Source organism: Mandrillus leucophaeus, unplaced genomic scaffold (genome assembly GCF_000951045.1).
Source record: "Mandrillus leucophaeus isolate KB7577 unplaced genomic scaffold, Mleu.le_1.0 Scaffold449, whole genome shotgun sequence".
Classification (NCBI taxonomy): Eukaryota; Metazoa; Chordata; class Mammalia; order Primates; family Cercopithecidae; genus Mandrillus; species Mandrillus leucophaeus.
This window is the reverse complement of record NW_012104798.1, coordinates 1,086,557-1,109,493: the sequence shown is the minus strand read 5'-3', so window position 1 is coordinate 1,109,493 and position 22,937 is coordinate 1,086,557. Positions and strand designations below refer to the sequence as shown.

General features: G+C 34.4%; 1 protein-coding gene across 4 annotated transcripts in view; it reads left to right on the top strand.

Moving 5' to 3' along the window:
* SLIT2 (slit homolog 2 (Drosophila)) overlaps positions 1-22,937 on the top strand; it is a 362,556-nt gene that overhangs the window by 224,884 nt on the left and 114,735 nt on the right. For 2 of the 4 annotated variants that reach the window (XM_011994269.1, XM_011994266.1), the window contains exons 7-10: positions 4,386-4,457; positions 7,010-7,173; positions 8,988-8,999; positions 9,941-10,079. In XM_011994269.1, coding sequence (XP_011849659.1) covers positions 4,386-4,457; positions 7,010-7,173; positions 8,988-8,999; positions 9,941-10,079 — 387 coding nt within the window. The remainder of the gene's footprint in view (positions 1-4,385; positions 4,458-7,009; positions 7,174-8,987; positions 9,000-9,940; positions 10,080-22,937) is intronic. The other 2 variants (XM_011994270.1, XM_011994268.1) reach the window with 1 other exon arrangement.

Below are 22,937 nucleotides of genomic sequence, written 5' to 3'. Positions count from 1 at the left end.
GAGTTATTAATTATTTTAAAAGATATGTATGTATGAATGAATTGATTGGGATAAAATGTGAAATATAAAAATATAGACTACTCTCTAACTACAGGAGAGGCCACCTTTGTTTCTATTGATAATGGTCTAAGTTTCTATCGGAAAAATATTCAAAGTGCTTATCATATACATTTTAGCTTTAAGACCACTATTTAAATTGTTTACCAGAACCATTTTTAATATATAAAGCTCACTGATGGTATCTCAGAGTCAGAATAATTAGAATGATTTCATAGTAGTGGTCTCATGGCAAAACCATAGTCAGTGTCACTAAAATTCATAGATGAAGAGACTACCACAAGAGTTAATCAGACAGAGCTGATCATGTGAAAAATGTATTATTAAACCAACGTTCCTAACTAGAAATATGAATGATACCAATCATTTTATGCAAAGTTTACTGACTATCTTGGATGAATTGAATCCCGTAAACTACCTTGTTATTAAGTTTTCAAAAAACTTAAATTATTTTTAAATATGTAGTTATTCAGTGTATTTATTCAATATATGTATATATACACATAAATGTATTGAATACCTACTGTGTATATTTTATAAGATGGAATGAACACTGTGCTAGGCACTGAAATCTTTTACCCACAAATACAATAACTACATTTGCTTATTTTCTATAAACTAATATCGTTGTCATCAGAGGCAGTACGTTTATGAAAACACAGTCATCTCATACATTTTGATTGTCATGATTAATCAAAATATCTAAAAAATGACTTTAGCAAAAATGAGGAAACACACCAAAGGGTGACGTTTTATGGTTCATGGAATTAAAATAGAAATCCAAAATCTTGGAAACTCTTTTGAGGACCTTAATATATACATCTTAAAGAAGTATATATTGGTCAGAGTTTGTTTGTTGAAGAAATAATAAAAATTAGCGTATGATAGAAGACAATGTAAATTTAAAAGATTGAAATATTTTATATTAAAATTTTATAAAGTTGAGCAGACATTACTTTAAATTTTTTTTTTCAATCCTCATACTTTAAACAACCCCTAGAAAAATCAGTTGATAAATGAGCCAAAATTGGACCACTGAAAAGACAAGAATTTATGAAGCCCACATCGATTGTGAAATACAACAAAAGTTTACCTATTATAAATGTTTGGTCAAAAGCTTAAGAGAGTTTGCATTAAGAAGAGTTCTAGAAAGATGACTTGTCTGTTTTGCTTATTTTTACCATTTGTGACTCTTTAGGATGTAATGGCTTATGTGGAAATAATGAAGGAACATTAACGTACACATTGCCTTAAATTTCAGATTCCAAGGGTTTTAGATTTTTTAAAATTTTAATTCTTTGAACCATTTATGAATGTATGGCTATACTGAAGCTAGATGGGAGAAAATGAGGTAATCGCCCTCAGTCATTGATGAAAGTGTATTAAATTAGGATATATATGAGTGTACAAAGAGTGAATAGAGTCCAAGAAGTCAAGTGAAAATCTAAGGTAGATGAAAAGGAAGCAGTTTAACACTTGCGCATTCATGGAGAACTGGTTTATTGTCAGATTCTGATTTGTAGGATTTAGAGGTAACTGCTTATTTTCTTAATATTTAGATACCGTCTCAAAAATAACATTGGAAACTAAATCTTGATCAATATTTTCCCTTTCTTTGGACACTGGACTCAGAAATGATATATATCCCTTCAATTGCTGCTTTTACATGTTTGTTTTTCTTTTTCACAGAATGGACATAATTTAATTTAATCATAGTGATTCATATCCACTAAATACCAAACTATCTGCCAAGCGATATGCATGGTGGTAAGGGAGTAAGATGACTAAATCAAGATATAAGTGTGAGAGGTGCTCCATGATTATACAGGCTAATATTTATACATCAAGATGTCTTTTGTATTAGAATATTTACTCATTACAAAGAAAATCTTGAAGTTGAAGACAGAAATAGACTTACACATGGGAGAAAATATTCACAACTAAATAAGTACAATATATAAGTTTCCATTATTTCAGAATAGAAGTTGACCATAGCGGTAACATATACAGGTAATCATACTTAACACTTATATTTATTATTAATTTTAAAAATAATTTTGTTGGTTCTGCATATTTTTCAGTCATTGGGTATCAGTATCAGTACTTCTTTCCAGCATCAGTACTGAATAAAATACTAAGATAATGTCTTCCTTTAGTTGCATTATGTGAACTAACATTCTGAGAAAAGATTTCAAATTGATAACTGAAGTCTTTGGCATTCAATGAAAATTTTCCTTTGCACGGAGATAGAAGAAACTATAGTTCAAAATTAATGCATGTCTTCTCCGTGTGAAGTACTTAAAACAATTTATTCCCAAAGTCATATTTCAGAATACTGTATACTATAAAGATTTTAGCCATATTAATTCAGTATAAATTTTGAAGATGGGAAAAGGGATCATCTGAAAGCAAATCCCATTGAGAAGTTTAACCTTTGCATTCAAACATCAGGATATATTTTAATGGCATTTGAAAAAGACATCTCATTTCACCTGCATATAGGAAAATGCTAAAAGCTTTTAGATAAACTGAGCCAACAAATCCAGTGCTCTGTAGGTCCCCCATAAAGTGGTTTAGTTTTTGTGACTTAATTCAAATCACTTAGAATAGTTCTTATATAATTCAATATATTGCAAAACAAGGTAGTAAAGAGGGTCCATGCATGATGTAGGTCTGTAGCTGACATGCCATGTTTTACTGAAAAGTTTTTGTCATTCCCTTAACTTCTGAATGCACCATTGATAACTAGAGCCACCAACTGGCCCAAAGTGGCCTCAAAAATATTTTTTGTGTAGCTCAAACATAAGTAGTCTACAGACTGTTTGAAATATTTTAATTAGTTGCCACTATTTAAACATTAGAAAGATCTAAAACTTTTTATTTCTAACTTCCCTTGGAAAATCTGATTGTTTGACATCCCTCCCTTACAGCAGGTCAATAGTCCATTGGAGCTGGACATTATCTGCCACAAGAGAGACTATCATTGCTAGCTTACCATATTCTTCACCATCCCCAACTGTCTGCTTTCTTCCATCTTTCTTGCCCATCATTGTATATTTTTGCACGTGGCCTGCTTCTCTCATTTCTGTTCTCTGCTCAGGCCCTACAGTGAACTTACAACCTCTCATTCAAACCCTTGTCCAATATCAACTTCATCCACCAGGACCATTGATGCTTTCTCCTGCCTCCTTCAGAGGAACTTGCCTTCTTTAGTCACCACCTCAATGTGTACCTTCAGTCTCTCCCAGTCTTAGAATTGCTTTCCATGTCCACACTTTACTTGTATACCCCTGGGATAACTTCTACCACTTTCTTATCACAACCAGATTTTTCTGAAGGGTGAAGAAAACTCATGTCTTAGCCTAACTAGTTTTTGTAATTTGTCCAATTCATCTCCCCAGCTGGACTGTATGCTATTTTAGGACAGGATGTATGTCTGATTTATTTTTATAATACTCCATGTTACCATAAAATAATAGCCATTCAGGAAATATTTGATGAATGAATGAGTAGTAGTAGAAGTAGAAATAATCAATAATAATAATAATAAAACTAATAATGTTGCATTGTGGGAAAAGTAAGGATTATATTTATTTTTACCATAACTCTCTTCACCACACATATTCCTGGATCTGCTACCTCAAGAAACCATGATTGCTGCCACACAGCAATAAACAAAGGCCAATATATGCTACTGCAACTAAAAACCATTAGAATGGATTAATCTTTTAACACGGTGCTACAGCAAGTTACTTCATCCCCACATGATACAAGTACCAGATATAGATATAGCTCTCTCCACTCAAATTACAGCAGTGGCTGTTGTCTGCGGTAAATAATAGTTATCAGGACTCTGTTCCAAGGCCTGACAAGAATGATTCTGTATTGTTGCTATGAGAATTCAGTAAGAGAATATTAATTCAAATACGCTTATTGACTCACGGACACTAATTACACATAATGCCACTCTACGGAAATGTAATTGGGCATATTTGCCAACTGTAACTATCCCGTGTTTATTTCTTAACCAATATCATAGATAGACATGCATGCACAAGGTACATAAAGTAGAATGTGAATAGTCAAACATGCTATGAATGAAGCCATAAATTTGTAGTAAATGTTGAATAAAACAAAATGTACAGTAACATGTTAAATTATGAAAATTGTTTATCAACTTGTCTATAGAGTAGTGTATTCTCTGTGTCATCTCTACCAGGTAACTGTCCTGCATAAGCATAGTACAAGACATTTTCTCTATGTTAGTATATAAAATGATCAATCAATTTTGTATCTAAAAATCCTAACTTTTCTTTTTAATTCTACAGCACTCTCAACAATAACAACATTACTAGACTTTCTGTGGCAAGTTTCAACCATATGCCTAAACTTAGGACTTTGTAAGTAGTCACAATATATGTAAAGGTCATATTAATCAATTAAAGCTTCCCCTTAAATAACATATTCAGTAAGCAAAGGATGGGACCACTAGCTTACAAGGTAGACAAGGAAAACCCAACTTGGGAAAAGACTAGATATGATATTTGTGGGAATGAGCTATTATTCTGGAAACTGGAAAGATTTCTTTTAAATGATATGCATTATGGGAACTTTGGAGTTAAAAAAAAAAAACATTTACTTTGAGCTATTGTGGAGGTCACATTTCATTAAGAAATGGAAGACTCCTTGATTGGCTGTCAGAAATGATAAATGGGAAATCTTTATGATTTTATTGCTGTACTGCAAGCAGACCTAATAAAGCTAAACTGGTTCTCCAACATTCCTTATAACGTGAAATTATAGCATCACCCTCTAGTGCTTCTATAATTAAGGTTGTGTCAGCACTTATATTTAAAAGTATCTTTTTTGGGGTTACAGATGGACATTAAGATATTTTTGGTCTAATAAAGTATTGACTATAGCTATTTCTTTTCTCTTGAAGAAAAAGTAATCCTTAAAGCCCAGAGTAGGCTTTAAAATCCTTAAAGCCCAGGGTGGACTTTAAGTTATAGAATTTCAGAGGTAAATCTCATTTGAACTGAATTTCAGAATCACCTTGACCTAAAAAAAGTATATTACATATAACATGTAGGACATGATTGGAAACAAAACCAAAGCATCAGACTTCTTGGGGAAAAAAGGGTTTTTAAGTTGGGTAAATATATTTTGATTAGATTTTCAAAATATTCCTCATTTTCTGATAGCTTGTAACTGGAAAACATTAATTTTCTTTTTGTAATAAAAATTTTGAATTACCAGCTTTTTAATGAACTAGGCAATACCAATTTTAATGTCATTTTTTTCTTACTGAAATCTAACTCTGTGTGTAATAACACATCATTATAATTTCCTTGGAATATTATTTAGCAAAATAAAGGAATTCTACAAGTATACAGACATAGCTAAATTCTGTATTCTTGGGGCTATCAGAATGAGACTAATCTGACTGAATTCACTCAAAACTAGAATTTCCCATTAACTTCAGGCATTTTTTTTAAAAAAAGAAATTGATCAAGCTTTCAATCTTTGCAAAAACAAAGCCAACGAAATTGTAAAAACATTCATCTGAATTTTTTTGACAGTGTCCCTTATTTTCTTGTAGAAATTCATGAGTCTGTCTTACTAATCAGGTTTTTCAATTTTTACATTCTTTTCTCGTTTCAAGTTTGTGCACACATAATTAGAATTTTTGTAATGTGCTTGGTTTAGATGGAAATATTTAGAGTACAAGGATATGGAATGTGCGCCTCTGTGGCTTCCAAAGGACAGAACTTCAACTTCCAAGCAAACCGAGCCAGAGGACACCCATCTTTCCCAAAATGTAGCTTTTTGTTCTGTGGTACGCCTTCTAGTTTCGAAGCAAAGAATTGTGTTCCTTATCTACAAGCTCAAGGAGAATGCAAAGCAGTCACTTAACTTTAAATTCCTTTGCTTTGGTTGGGTCATAATTCTACAGTATCATTGCTACTTAAAAATTCCATTTTTATGGTCTAATTATCTTTCTGGACTGAGTTCCATGTTTTAATATCCATTACTGTAATTGGGTTAGAATTGAACACATCAGCTTAAAAGGACTAAAATGGTATTACTGTGTCATAGATGGTTCTGGGAATAGTGCTTTGATTTATAGCTTTGGATGTCCTTTTCTTTAGTTTGAGAAAACAGAAAAGCCAGTTTGAAGTCATTTACCTAATTTAGTGGATACATTTGTCTGATATTTTATTAATGGAGAAGTGCAATTTGCCACTTGGAAGCAATCCATGATCTTGTGTGGATCCTGCCAACACAGAGCCACTCACTTAATTCCTTCACTCCCAGCCATTTGTGCCTTTTAATTTCAGTCGCTGCTCTTTGAGGATAGGTCTCCAGGAGCCAAAGGAGCTAATCCCTTTTCTGTGATTAAACAACAAAAGAAGGAAATCAGAATAAGGATGTGAAAAAAGTGTTTTATATTGAATTATTATTCTGTCTTGTTCAGCAAAAAATGCAAGTGACCTGCTGAAAAGGTTTTACAAGTGGTTTCTATAGAGACTCATAATGGCAGGACTTATTGATATTTCAAACTGGGAGCCACAACTTTTACTAACTTGCCCCTCGCCCAGTCTCCCCACTCTCCCACCCCATCCCTATTGGCTCTCGGGATGTTGGAACTGTGGAGTAATTTGCATTGGACTTATTTTTTTCTCTTTCCTCTTTTAAATGAACATAAGTGAAATATGTTCATTTAAAACATAATTTTATGGACATATTCAAGCTTCTGTAAATTGCTCAGTTCAGACTAAATGAAGAGAGACTTGATTCTGTGATTGTACATTAGTTTAATTTTTAGGAAAAATAATTATATTGGAATCTGCTTAGCTTTACTTCTATGTTAAGAAATAAAGGTATATATTATTAATGAAATGACAACTTTCTGTTTTCTTGCTTTACACTTCTTTTTTTTCTCATTTAGTCGACTCCATTCAAACAACCTGTATTGTGACTGCCACCTGGCCTGGCTCTCCGACTGGCTTCGCCAAAGGCCCCGGGTTGGTCTGTACACTCAGTGTATGGGCCCCTCCCACCTGAGAGGTCATAATGTAGCTGAGGTTCAAAAACGAGAATTTGTCTGCAGTGGTAAGGGAGAAAGAAGAATGATGTTATTGTGTTTATTGTATCCCATTACGTAACAGAATGTGAGGGCTGCATGCCTCAAAGGTTTCAGTGTTGTTCACTAATGTGCAATTGTGCACTAATCACTCTACGGAGATCCTCTTTTCCAGTGAAAATATGTTCTGAGACCTTACTATATCGGTTGGCAAGTACTGGTTACTTGTATCTAGATTATGCTAAAACACTTTTCAGTTTCCACTCCAGGGGAAATATGGAAAATCGCTAAATGATGGCTCTACTTGTGATTTTTTATTTTCCCATTACATAATGATTTATAGCTACTTTTATGTTAACAATTGAAAACAAAAATGATTAGCTAATCCTAGATCCCTGCTAAGAAATTCAAAGAGCAATTCAGCCATAGTTGCAAAGTAACAAAATACTTTCCATGCATACATGTATACTAATGGTTCAGTTTTACTTAAAACAAATATTAAATGACCAGCTTTAATAAAAACAATCTGAAATCAAAAATAAGACATAGGATCAGGCACCATGGCCCACGCGTGTAAGCCCAGCATTTTGGGAGGCAGAGGCGGGCGGATCACCAGAGGTCAGGAGTTCCAAGCCAGCCTGGCCAACATGGCAAAACCCCGTTCTTACTAAAATTATAAAAATCAGCTGGGCGTGGTGGTGCATGCCTGTAATCCCAGATACTTGGAAGGCTGTATCTCCCAGATACAGGAGAATCACTTGAATCTGGGAGGTGGAGATTGTGGTTAGCTGAGATCACACCAGGGCACTCCAGCATGGGTGATAACAGAGAAACTCCATCTCAAAAAATATATATATATACATATATATATATATATATATATATTTTTTTTTTTTTTTTAAATAGGCCCGGCATGGTGGCTCACACCTGTAATCCCAGCACTTTGGGAGGCCGAGGCGGGCAGATCACGAGGTCAGATTGGGACCATCCTGGCTAACACGGTGAAACCCGGTCTCTACTAAAAGTACAAAAAATTAGCCGGGCGTGGTGGCGGGCGCCTGTAGTCCCAGCTACTCGGGAGGCTGAGGCAGGAGAATGGCGTGAACCCGGGAGGCGGAGCTTGCAGTGAGCCGAGATCACAGCACTGCACTCCAGCCTGGGCCACAGAGCGAGACTCCGCCTCAAAAAATAAATAAAATAAATAAATAAGTAAGACATAGGCTGTGTCTAATATCAATCAATAGCTAATTGATTACTGAATTTTTTACTATGCTTAAGCACCAACCTAAGTATTTCACATAAATTTACCTCCCTTCACCTGCCTCATAACAACTGTATGAGAAATGTAATATCTCTATATTTGGAGATTCAAATGCTGTGAAAAAGAATAACCTTGCCGAAGTTTATATAGTTGAGTCCAAGGATCTCAACGGAGGTGGTTTGATTATGTACACACACGTGCGTGCGCACACACACACATAGTGATACATAGTATCTTGTTTATATATAGATAGGGTTGGTTCTGCTTCAGCTTCAGAAGTATCTGTTCAAACTACAACACAACAAAATTTTAAGAAACCTATAATGCATCAAAAGTAGTTCACAGATTTTTAAAGGTGGGGTAGGGAGACATGACTAGTACTTGATGCTTTTAAATGGTTATATTTTAGACCCTGTATGTATTTTTTCACATGTTTTATAACCTAAGCAAAATTTTTGTGTACGATCATGGAATGTTCTCAATATGTCTGATTGCTTTTTAAAAAAAATAAATAATGAAATGACTAACAGTTCATTACTAACCACTTTTTTCTCTCTTCACTTTTTCCTTTCTGTTTTCTAGATGAGGAAGAAGGCAAGTTCACATTTCTTTTTTAGACTGAGGATATTTTTGTAGTTTGAGAGCTTGTTTAGAGGGATAGGATTAGCAGCTGGCTTGCAGCCTCTTCCTGGCACATCACCACCACTAGGGCCCTTTCCCGGCAGGTTGGAAAGGGCAGTCCCCAGCTGTCTTCCAGAAACCATGCATTTCCAGATGCTTGTTTAGTACAACTGTGCTGATACTCTGTTGCTCACCATTCAACCATTAATGTCTCATTTAAAAATTGTTCCAAATATTGAGTGATAAAAGTGCATACAGAAAGGGAGCTACTTAAACTAAAATTTTAAATTACTCCAAGCCCCAAGAGAATCATTTTTTATTAACAATAAAATTACTTTATACAAATTATTATTATAATTTCAGAGAAATTGACAATTTTGAACCTATCAAGACATCACATTCTGGATTATCTAATTTTTCTCCACATTTATTGGCATATGATTATTTAATTTGAGCAACAATTATCTTCTGATGGAAGTATTACTGTTTTATTTTTAAAAGAAACTGCAAAGTACATAAAGCCACATGAATTTGATAAAGATCAAGCTCTATTTAAGCTTATTAGGAATGAATATAAATTAGTCTGAAGTTGCTGGGGTTTTGGAAATTAGAATAGTTTTGAATGTAATTCTGATGTGAAACTGAATTTAGCTTTTCTCACAATAGTTTTAAAAATTAGCAGTATTATGATCAGTTGTTAGAATCTCATTTACTTCCTCTCATTTGCTTTATTGATCTGAATATATAAATGCATGCCTCCTAAAATATATTTTAGAAATATAGGACCATCTTATGATCATGTATTTAAAGAGATTTATTTATGTGAAATGCTTTGTTACTTGAGCTAAGTTTGTATGTTTCACAATTATGATATTCAGGAGGAAAAATATAATTTCTGTTTATTTCTTTTTTAGGTCACCAGTCATTTATGGCTCCTTCTTGTAGCGTTTTGCACTGCCCTGCCGCCTGTACCTGTAGCAACAATATCGTAGACTGTCGTGGGAAAGGTCTCACTGAGATCCCCACAAATCTTCCAGAGACCATCACAGAAATGTATGTGCCTGAAATTCTTTCTTATCTCTCCACCTTCCCAGTGAACCAAACTTTGATTTTCTTTGGGAAATTCTGGGTTTATCAAAGGCACATCTGATCAATTGGCTTAGACAAATGTTCCCTTCAGAAGTGTATTGATTCTTACTCTGATTGTTTAAAAACATACCATGATAAAGTGGCTATGATGTTTTTTCTTCCACTGATAGAATTAAAAGGAATACATTTTTAGGAAAAACAAGACAAACAGGATTATTTATACCTGGTTCCACCCTTTGGGCCTGTATATCTGTGGTTGTCCGTTTCTCAGTTTGGAGCAGTAGGAATATAAAAAGGGACCAAGCTGAGGTTAGTAAACCACAGGAACAGTAGGTGATGCTCTGCCTCCTTGAGAGCTCGTGTTTTAAAAGGCAGTTTCACTGTTTTGTTTGAATTGATAGTTCAATGCAAAGTGTAGAAAGGATAATATTACAAAGTCAAATGTAAAGATTTGTTATATAGTGCATGTTTTAGCCTATTTAAAGCAGTGTGTACCTCCATTAAAAGTTAAATTCTTATGACAAAGTATTGCACACATATTTTGTATGCAGTTAGTGAATGCATTTCTATGTCCTCACCAAATATAAGTCATGTGGATCAAACAAGGTCACATAAGATGTAAACTGGAATGCTTTTATGATCTTAAAAAGTAAGCACTGGGGAAAATCATTACCTCAATATTCACTAAGAAAACCCCTCTTAACCACCCAGCCCATTATATTATTATTTTATAGGCCAATTCTAAATTGTAACTGAATAAATTATCTTGGATTTTTTTGGTTGAAATGATAGGAACAACTTCTTAGAATAGATCCACATAGTATGTGAAAAAGTTGTTTTTAAAGTGCTCATTTTAACCAATTTATTATGATAATAAAGTAACTTCTCTAATGTACCTTATATGAGAATAATCTTAGTTCACAGGACCCACTGCCATTAGTTTAAAGTATCTACCATGTGTTTAATAGTGTTCTTAGAGCTTTGCAGTATAAGACATGAACCTCTGCAGGAATTCTAGATTCTGGGGAGATTTGACACTGAATAACCTATACACATAATAATGTCATTCTTATCAAAATTTTAATTGATAGAACATTACTTTACCTCTAGAAGACATCTGTAAGTATTTTTGGGCTGAACCTTGAAAGAAGAATAAGTTATAACTTGGGAAGAGATAGAAGACATTCCTGAAAAAGAAACATTGGCAGCAAAGAACAAAGGTGGCAGTGAGCATTGTTTGAAAGATTGTAGTTGAACCTAATTAGAATAACAGGATAATGTTGAGGCATCATGAAAAATAATGCCCTAAAAAATACATCTCCGTCTAATTTTAAAACTACAGATTACTGAAGACCTTGACACTTGGTCAGAAGATATTAGATGTGATAAAGAGCAGAATGACATACTAAATTTTCTCATAAGGGAACTATATAGTCATCTATGAAGGCACAGACATTTATTAAGTAACCATTTACTACCTAAAGGCACCATGAATTTTCCAGAGATCGCCCATCAAGTGATTAGCAAATGTGACATTCAAATTGAAAACTATTAAATGAGGTACACAGTGAAAAACATAATAAGAGATGAACACATCAAGTTCAAGGTCTTACAAAGGGCATGAAGTTGAGGGCAAGGTACGATGGTTAGCCAGAGTCAGAAAGTTTTAGTTGGAACCCCAGGTTTACCTATCATTTACTATTTGTGAGACCATGGACAAGTTACTTATCCTCTGAGACTCTATATCCCATTTAAAACTAAGGGTGGTTGTCAGTTTGATGTGAAATAATTAACATACATAGGGTTATGTGTGCTTAGCATATAGTAATCATTCCATAAATGATAACTCAAGCATAGAAGTCTTTGTGTAGAAATAACACTGAGCTAGACCTTGAAAGATAGGTAGTGAATGAAACTGCAGAGATGAGGACAAGGCTTTCAGAATTAATACAATATGATAAGCTAGGCAGTAGGAATGAAAGTACAAGATGTGATCAAATAGGAATTCAGCTTACCTGATATTTGATATGTGAGATAGTACCAGGAAATAAATTATAAATATACATTGGAGTCTGTTCATGATTGGTCATGTGGATATAAGGATCTTGGATTTTATTTGGAATGCATTTGAACGTAGGAGTTTTAACCTGAATTTTCTAGAATAATTGGTCTGATGGCTGTGTGCCAGTGATTTGACAAACGGAGAGAATGCAAGGCAGGGGGCCTCTTCAGAGGCTATTTCTTTGGTCAGGTGGAGATGTCAGAAGAGTAGGAGCTGGTCAGTAATAGTAGGAATGGTGATGTGGAAACAGCTATGATAGCAAATGTAGGAGCAGAATTCATGGGATTTGGCATTTGATGAGATAAAGGAGTAATGAAGAAAAATAAACCAGCCTCTGCCAGAGTTTCAAGTATGAGTGATGGGGAGGTTGTGGTTATATTGTTGTATATAAGAAAGTGAGAAGCAGGACCAAAACTGGAAAGGAAGATGACAGTGAACTCAATTTGTGAAATACTTAAGGACCAGTGACACATTTAGAAGTACTAAAATAATACAGACTATAATAATTTTGGAGCAAGCAAGACAAGGACTTAAGGCAAAAATTTTGGAGTAATTAACATAATAGAAAACAGTCAATATTTGAAACCATCAACTGGCTAATGAAAAGGAGAGTAAGAGGGGAGAAGCTCAAGAACCTAAATAAAAACTGCAGAGGGCTCTAATAGGTAAGGGGGGAAGAGACTTCTAGGAAAAATGATCTCCAGAGGCAAATACTGCTGCCAGTTAACCAAGCTGGGGTCTGAGAGAAGGTCTTGGAATTTGACCTGCATATTGCTCTTAGAAGGTTCCATTTTGATAGAATGGTAGGTCAATAAGCCACCTTTCAGAGTGTTAAGAAAAGAAGTATTGATTAATATTCGAGAGAGTATATAAACTGCAGTTTGAAGAGTTTGGCTGAGAAAGGATTTTTTGAAAAAGACAATTGTTGCTCTGTAATGGACAAACTTGAATTAATTCTAAGATGCAGAAACCTGTCATCATTAGAAAGTCAGAAAGAAAGAATGAGTTTAGAGAGAAACGAGAGTGTGAGAGTTGTATAAGATATATGTGGGAGCAAGATCAATCTGGACAGAGGAGCGAATTGGTCAAATCCAGATCATAGGGAAGAGGAACAGAAAGCTGTTATAGGTTGCTAAAAGGAGAAGAGTAAGATGGAGACATAACATATTCATATAGCAATATGAAACACTTAAAATGGTTTTCTTAGGTAGTCTATTTTATTTCTTATCATAGTGATTTTCTTCTACTTTGTATGCTCTATAGATTTTGTATAATGGTGGGATTTAGTTGCATTAAAGTTGTAGTAAAAAATATGTCCCATGGACTTTGCCTATATTGAGAAGGTGGTATATCAGGTAAAGCTACAATAAATTAAATTTATGAGGAGAGATGAAAACATGTGAAACTGCCGGTGAATTTTACTTCCATGATTATTACATTATCAGCTTTATCAGTAGAGCATCTGGTAATAAATAATATTGATCCTCAACTCAACAAGATAATTCCATTTTCATTCATTATAGTAGCATAACTTACTAGCTTAGTAATTTATTTCTTTTATTACTGTTCCATTTTTTATAAGAACAAAGAACATCACTAAGATTATTAAATGTGGAAATATCTTTACAGATGGCAGGTTTTTATTCTGTGATGAACTGAAAATTATAAACTCTCCCCATTTTATTCAAATATGTTTTAATATCTGAATTTTACCATAAATTGTCAGTGGAGTTTCTTTATTGCAAGTTATGAGATATTTCATTCAATAATTTTGACTTGATTACCTACTGTGTGATATGTCGTTATTCTTACAACTGTCTCATAATATAATTCTAACAAAAAAAATATGTATGTGCCATATATGAGTGATCAACTGCCTATAAATCTAAGTAGAAAATAATGACTCATTTTTTCTGCTTTCTGTTTCCAACTCCAAATTCATACTTGTGCTATTTGCTAACACAATCATTTGTAGAGCAATAGAAGGAAAATATTCCTTTAAAATCGGATTGGAATAATTTGGAGAAGGAATATAGAAAGAGACTGACATTTATTGAATACCTGCAATGTCAGATTGCAGTTGGATCGCAATGTTGGCTTATGCACATTTGATCTTCTCATTGACCTGTGATGGGGATATTTATGAAATTAAATAAAATGGTAAAACTAATGCAGAAACACAGGTCAGATAAAGGCTGGTGGTTTTCTCCAACAGGTCTCATTATACTCATCATTTTACCACAATGCAGGCGCTCCCTTCTTGCTTATAGGTTAGAATCTGCTTTCGACTGTCCCTAATTATCATGTTTTGTAATTATATACTATTGTGTGTTTATTTTAAAATATCTATCTCTTCTACTAAAGTAAACGTTCTATGAAGGCAGGAACCAGTTCTGTTCTTATCACTACTGAATACCCAGTGAAAAATCTAGTACCTTGGCACACAGTGGGCACTTGACAAGTATTTATTGGGTAAATGAATAATTTAAAAATTAAACATTTGGAACAGATTTGTCTCTGAAAAGATGAAGCTGTGTTAACCAAGTTTAATAAATACAACCAGAGGAACAGCCTATTATTTCCCTGTAGACAAACTGGTACTTTTTAAGCATAAAATCAGCAAGAGAAAAAATAAATGAATAGAATTTTTCATAACATGGGCTAAAATGGGTCTAGAATACTAAAAATTCATTAAATTTCCCTGTTCTGCATACTTACTTGGATTTCCATGCTTTAAATATTTCTGAGATTTTTTTTTCTATTCTCGGCTGACCAACTCAGCATTTAATAGGTACCCTATTATGGAGCTATATTAATTTAATCATCTTACAGATGTGTTAGACATCTTTCTCTACAGTCATATTCCCTCTCTAATGAAGCCTGCAGACATTTAACTCAAATCTTTCAAAGACTGAGAACTTTGTTGTTTAAAAAAAAAAAACAGAGGCTCAAAAAACTTAGAAATTTTGTAAAACATCATCAATTGTGAGGTGACTAAAATGGCTTCAATCATACATCTGCTCGACTCTCAAGCCCATGGTCCCTCCTCGATCAAGCTATAAAAGAGGTAGGCATAGCTGGGTCTTGTTGGAATATCATAAAAGGAGAAATTTTCAAAATCATGAAGAGAGAATGACTGATACTCCGATAAAAAGGACAAGAGAAATTTTAAGAAACTTACCTATGAAGAGAATGTAGAGTGAACAGAGAGAAAGACAAGGCACTAAGATACAGGATTGTTTGCAAAACTGACAGCTGTTTTATATTACTTTATATCTGTAACTATTACAATGTCATCTTTCCTATTCTCTGTTAAATGTTCTCTTATTTCCCTGAATCTTCTCCGCACAGCACTTATCACGGTTTAACTTGTTATTTGAATAATGTAAAACTCTCCTATTACACTGCAAACTGGGTAAGGGCAGACCATGTCTTTCCCTCACCATTTCTGCCCCAATATTTAGCATACCGTGGGTGGGTAAGACAGTGTTGGGAGCCCGGGAAGAAGATCTTGGACACACAATCTGGAGAGCTTCCAGGCCCCCACTCTTCATAGTAAAAATTAAAAAGAAAAAAAAGACTGGGCGCGGTCACGCCTGTAATCTCAGCACTTTGAGAGGCTAAGGCGGGCAGATCACGAAGTCAGGAGATCAACACCATCCTGGTCAACGTGGTGAAACCCCATCTCTACTAAAGATAAAAAAAATTAGCCAGGCGTGGTAGTGCGTGCCTGTAGTCCCAGCTACTCGCGAAGCAGAGGCAGGAGAATCGCCTGAACCCAGGAGGCAAAGCTTGCAGTGAGCCAAGATCGCGCCACTGCACTCCAGCCTGGGCGACAGAGCAAGACTCTGTCTCAAAAAAAATAATAATAAAATAACATAAAATGTGACAAAACAATGTGGACTAATGAAGAAAATATAGAAGGGAAAAAAGTAGAACGTATAACACAAGGTAAACTTAGTTGTTAAAGGGAAAGCCGTTTGCTGCCTAGGGGTCATTCCAGCACTTTGCTGCTTTGAACTCTGCTAGTTGAAAACCTTATTCTTCAATAGATGCAATGCCTCCTGTAAGTCTGCACATGATCTAGTCTATGGCAACACAATCATTAATACCAAATTGATTCTGACCACATCAAATCTTAAGAATTACTTACTTAGATCACCTTTTGAGGTGTACAGTTTTGAATGCGATGTGATAGATTGCTATGAAGTTGATATTTAGTTCTCCTCAATCTAGTTACAGATTTCCTGTGGCATATTGCCTTTTCAAACCATTGTATAGAAATTCCATAAATCATGGAGAATATTTAGTAAGAGCATAAGTTATAACAATTTGGTTTGTCGTGTTTGCTTCTACATCCTCCTACCTTTACTCTTCGCTGCCTTTTTCAGGGGCTCCAGCTCCATCCATGTTGCTGGAGAGGACATGGTTTCATTCATTTTTGTAGCTGTATCTTCTTCCATGTCACATATGTTCCACATTTTCTTTATTCAATCAACCATTGATGGACACTTAGGTTAGTTCCATGACTTTGCTATTGTGAATAGTGCTACAATAAACATATGAGTGAAGGTGTCTTATATAATGATTTCTTTTCCTTTGGGTAGATACTCAGTAGTGGGATTGATAGGTCAAATAATAGTTTTATTTTTAGTTCTTTGAGAAATCTCTGTACTGTTTTCCATAGAGGTTGAATGTTGAACTAATTTACATTCCTACCAACCGTGTATAAGCATTCCCTTTTCTCTGCATCCACACCGTCGTCTTACACATGTCAGAATAGCTGTTATTAACAATTGCTCTTATTTCTCTAATAATTAGTGATATTGAGCATTTTTTATGTTTGTTGGCTGCTTACAGGTCTTTTTTTGAGAAATACTTGTTCTTGTCCTTTGTCCACATTTTAATGGGATTGTTTATTTTTCCTTGTTGAGTTGTTAGAGTCCCTTGTAGATTCTGGATATTAGTTCTTTGTTGTAGGCATATATTGCAAATATAATTTTAGAAGTATCTTTTTCTGTTCGTTTCTCTTTAGATAACTACCTCCCATATATGCGTAACCTTTTTACATGCTATTTCTGCATTTGTCCCACTCAAAATTTTGAATCCTTAATTTATTAAATAATACTCAATTTTGAATCCACATATTTCAAAGTCTTCTTACTTTTCTTTTTTTGTTTTTTTTTTTTCTTGAGACAGAGTATGGCTCTGTTGCCTAGGCTGGAGTGCAGTGGTGCCATCTCGGCTCACTGCAAGCTCTGCCTCCTGGGTTCACGCCATTCTCCTGCCTCAGCCTCCTGCATAGCTGGGACTACAGGGGCCCGCCACCATGCCCAGCTAATTTTTTTGTATTTTTAGTAGAGACGGGGTTTCACTGTGTTAGCCAGGATGGTCTCGATCTCCTGATCTTGTGATCCGCCCACCTTGGCCTCCCAAAGTGCTGGGATTACAGGCGACACCATACCGGGCCCAAAGTCATCTGACTTTTTGTATGTAAAGATATGCAAGTTAGATCTGACCAACTTGCCTTTAGCCTATTATGTACTAGCTGATTTAAAATAATTACAAGTACTTATGAAATCAAGTATGAATTTTTAATTGGTTAGCATGTATTTAGTAATATTTCAACCAGTAGAATATTTATCATGCTATGCAATTAGTTTATTTTAATTATGCTGAATGTTAAAAAGTACAGTACACAATTTGACTAATTTTTTTACAGCACACACAGGTGAACTTGACTACTATTCAGACAATATTGATAAAATAAGTAAGGCAAATGATATCATTTTTTAAATGTAACATGGTATGAAAGAAATAGTCAATATTCTGAGTTTGCCTTGTTAAATAACAAGTAGGTTGGCAATTTCAAAGTGCAATTGTTTTCACTTTGAAAGAGGTTTCATTGTTTCATTGAGAAAATATTTTAAAACATAAACATACTCACCTTAAGGAAAATAAAATGTAATGGAAATAGGTGTAATTCAGAAAATGTTGTAAAAGTTAAAATTTGAGCAATTCTACTTTAGTTCTTAATTTTATTAGAGCACTTCGTAACACATGGAGCACTTGTTAGCATTTTGCAGTTTTACGCACTCCTGATATTATTGCTACTTCAAATCCACATACAAATTAGCTAACCTACAATATTACTTTCGCTTCACATTTTATGTTTTTATAACTTTGTGCTTTTCAGGCAAGCTAATATGAAAACATTCTCAATATTTTATGTCTCTTAGAAATATAGATGACATAGTACTTTTTAAAAGTATCTTATATCATGCATAATAAAAACCTTCTTTATGATAAAAAATTTTTCAAAAATGTTAAATTGTTTATTTCACTTAATTCCCATGGAAACACTATGTAGGAAACTACACACCTCCTAAAGGTTAGCAAAATTCTTTTAATTTTTTTTAGTGTAGTAAATAGTTTTGTTCATTTTTAAAATGAAAACCTGGTTTGAGATAGGAAGCTATCACTCCAATGTAGGCAATTAGAATTGCATTCTCAAATTTTCTTCTGAGATCCTCACAATAGCAGAAACTACAACTGTATCTCCTATATACTATGAAAGTACTAGTTTTTCCTCTATCAAATATAACTTGCCTAGAAATGTCATTAAATAAACTATCCTAGGATTAAACAAGTCAATATTATTTTATCTCTGATTCTGTGCTAATATATATATGGTTAGAAAAACAAAATGCAGTGATTCTTCTCTGGATTATTTTTTGTGTGAGTTTAGTAGTCATAATGTCATTGTATGCGAAAGAATTTTTTATGTAAACATCATTCATTATTATTTTTATTCCCTTGTGTTTTTGGATTATATTTTCTCAAGTTTTCATATTATGATTTCATCAGATGAGCCCAGAAAAAGAGAAAATACTTTACCTTCCTACAGACACGGAGCACCTCATTATTCAGCATACAAAACAGTGTTCTCAATGCGTTTCCACAGAAGAAGCTTCTCATGTTAATTTTTTTTAGGGGGAGGGGGTTGAGGTCTCACTCTGTCACCTAGGCTGGAGTGCAGTGGCGCGATCTCGGCTCACTGCAACCTCCACCTCCAGGGCTCAAACAATCCTCCCACCTCAGCCTCCCATGTAGCTGGGACTACAGGTGCATGCCACCACAGCCAGCTAATTTTTTGTCTTTTCGATAGAGACGAGGTTTCACCTTGTTGCCCGGGTTAGTCTTGAACTCCTGAGCTTAAGCCATTCATCTGCCTCAACCTCTCAAAGTGCTGGGAGTACACGTGTGACCCACCACAGCCAGTAGATTCTCATGTTAATTCTTAGTTACCAGTAGCCACACTCAGTGTTCTCCTATAGCAACTTTGATAGCTCCATAGCAAAATAGTGTAAAATGAATTATGTAAAATACATTTATAGATGAAACCATGCAAGTAGTTCCACAGGCCATTATTGAGTTCACTATTAATCATTTGAGTGTTTTCATCTTTATTTTGTAAAATTCCTAATTGTATATGCATATTTTGAGCAATCTCTAATTGTCATTGAAAGAATAATTGACGAGAAAGAATTCTACTATTGAAAGAATAGTAGAAAAATTATCTTCAAAAGGCTTCATATGTTCACTATGTGCAGAGAAACCATTTTCGTGAAGACTTTGTGTTCATGATAAGAAAATTCTTCATTTGTATTCATTTTTTGCAACTTATTTCTTTCTTGTACCTAATTTCCCAAAAAGTTATTTAGGTAACACACATGTTATACGTACATATACCCAAACACACACAAATGTTATACATGTGTTTTGTTAAATTGTGTGATAACTTAAGCAGAAAACTATATAATACCTTTGTCAAAAGAAAAATGTAGAGGATGGAATCAAACTTTTGTAATATTAGTTGAGAAGTAAAAATGAATATAACATTATAAATAAATTTGAGAAAAAGAAATATTAAAATAAGTGCAGAGATTAAAATGGTAAGGACAGACAGCAACTCCAACTGGTTTCTCTTAAAAAGTCCAAGGAATCTGATGAGTACTGTTGCAACACAAGAAGCACATGCAGAAAGGCAGCATTTTAAAAATATACTACTACATACTCAACAAGCATTTCTGAGTGCTTGCTCTGCATCAGGCATTATGGATGAAAGGGGACAGTCTCAAACTTCAAAATGTCTACAGTGCAGAGAATTGAAGCTTTACACGAACAGAATTTTAAACATGAGATAAGTAGTAAAATATATGTGCACAAAAAACAAAGAGGGAGGGCTACCTTGTTCTGCCTTGGAGAATCAAATAATCTTCAGGAATTAGGATGTGTTTTGCAGGCAGAGAACTTGAGGGCTCTTTTAGACCTAAGAAGCTGCATGTGCAAAGTCCCAGAAAAATGATAGAGTAGTGTGTTTTTGGAAAAATTAAAAATTGCAGTTGTTAGAATATAAAGTGGAAGCCAAATCTTGAAGAAGAGACTGTCCTGATGACAATAGAATACGAGGGAAATTGTCTAGCAAGGTAGTAGCATGATTAGATTTCTTTGATAGGAAAATCACTCTAACATGGAATGGAGGGTGATTTGAAAGAAAGGAGCCCGCTGAGAATGAGGTTACAGCAGACTCTATAAAGGATAATGAAGGCAGGCCTAGCAGCAGATAGTGATTCCAAGAGGTGGCTCTAGTGCTCATGCAGTTGATTCCCTTAAAACTTCTATGGGAAAAAAATGGAGGCCCCCTCAAATGTAAAATAAGACCCATGTAGCCTCTGACATAAGAATGAAGACATCTGGGGCATAGTCACAATGTTATTTATTCTCATAATTAGTAAAAGTGTCATTGGCATTTTAGCAATTATGTTATAGACTGACGGTTAATCAGCTGGAATGACAGGTGAAAAATTACATAGTTCGTATTTTACTAGTGATCAGCATTATTTAAACTTTAGGAAAAAGATGATATATAATGTGGAGAATAACTCAGTGCAGGGGTGGAGAATAATGAGAACTACTCTCTGCTTGTTGAATAATACTGTTAAACAAGTGGTACAGAAAGATGATTTTTGTAATTTTTTAAAACTAAAATGATTAGCAAGCAGGAGAGTTAGCTCAGTGTCTAAATCATAGTGTCTAAAAATTTTTTGTTATTAATGAGAAATAAAACAACAGAACCTCTAAGTGTTTTTCTTTCTTGGGTTGATTTAAAAAAATATATATGAAAACATAATGATAGTGACATATTCTCTCCCCCTGAAATCTCTGGGCCATATGCCTAAGCCCATTTTTCTCCTCCGAGTCTACACCATTTGGTTGCATCTATTGAGTGTATCTTTGTATTTGAATATGTGTCCTTGTGAATACATGCATGAAAATTTTAGCACTCATTCAGAAGGTGCACACACAGATATTTTTGTCTTGCTTTAAATGCTGAAAGACCAAATGGAAAATGAGGCATTTCTCTCCTATAAAAACACCAATTGAATTTACACTTGGGGGAATCTATTTTAGAATGACATCACAAAAATGTAAAATAAAATTTTAAAATGAATACTTTTGAGGAACAAGGAATCCCAAGACAGAAAATGACAAGAATCAATTAGTATGGACACAATCCTAAGGCAAAACTTCTAGCTGTATGCAAAGTATGTCACTCTAGAGGCCAATATTCACTAAGCTGCTGAAGATGTTTATTAAATTTGCAAAGTTCTGGAGACTGCAATTACAAAACAAATAATACTATAGGCTAAAATATGTTGGATCATTTTATGTGGAAATATAGGAAAGATTTTAATGACATGATTTACTGCTAAAGCTGGAAGTAGCATTCCAAAAATAGAAAGTACTTACTTTACGATTATATGTAATAGGCGTGATAATCCTTAACATCAAAGAAAAGGAATGTCATCTTCCTCCTTTTCAAATGATGGGCCAATCTTACCTATGAGGAGAATGTATTGGCTACAGCGGACAATTTAAGATTCAGAAGCTACAGTCATTCTGCCTCCCTCCCCTTACCCCATTAAGACCATGCGCTGTTCTATGGCAGCTGCTTTTGCCATTTACGTTAAAAGCAGATGGAGAAAATGCAAAGAACTGTCAATTTTATGGCCATGTATAATCAGCATCTGGGCTGTATGTTACAGACACAATCAATCCAAAGACATATTTTACTGGGTATTATAAAAACTTTTTGTGTTTCTAAGGCAGTCCCCAAATTACAGATAGTGCTATATTTTAATCCTGTTGATCACAGAGATTGCAGCCAGTTACATCTTTTCAGCTTCAATGTGAATGATGTATGTGTGTATGTGTTTCATATACAGTTACTGAGTTATCTGCAAAATTGTACTGCTAATTTGTTTAAGAGCATGATTCGGGACCATATATATTTATTTCACACTAGAAATAAAATAATGTGAGATTTATATATACATTTATATAATTATTTATATAATGTATGTGTGGGGGGGTGTGGGTGTGTGGGGGGGGTTGTGAGGTTACAGTAGTCCCCTCTCTTCCACACTTTTGCTCTCCATGGTTTCGGTTACCCATGGTCAACCACAGTCTGAAAATATTAACGTATTTTGAGAGAGAGCGACCACATTCACATAACTTTTATTATAGCATGTTGTATTAATTGTTGTATTTTATTATTGATTGTTGTTAATCTCTTTAATTAAACTTGATCATAGGCATGTGTGTATAGAAAAATAAACAGTGTATATAGGGTTCCGTACAATCTGCAGTTTCAGACATTCAGGGGGTCTTGGAATGTATCCCCTGTGGGTAAGGGG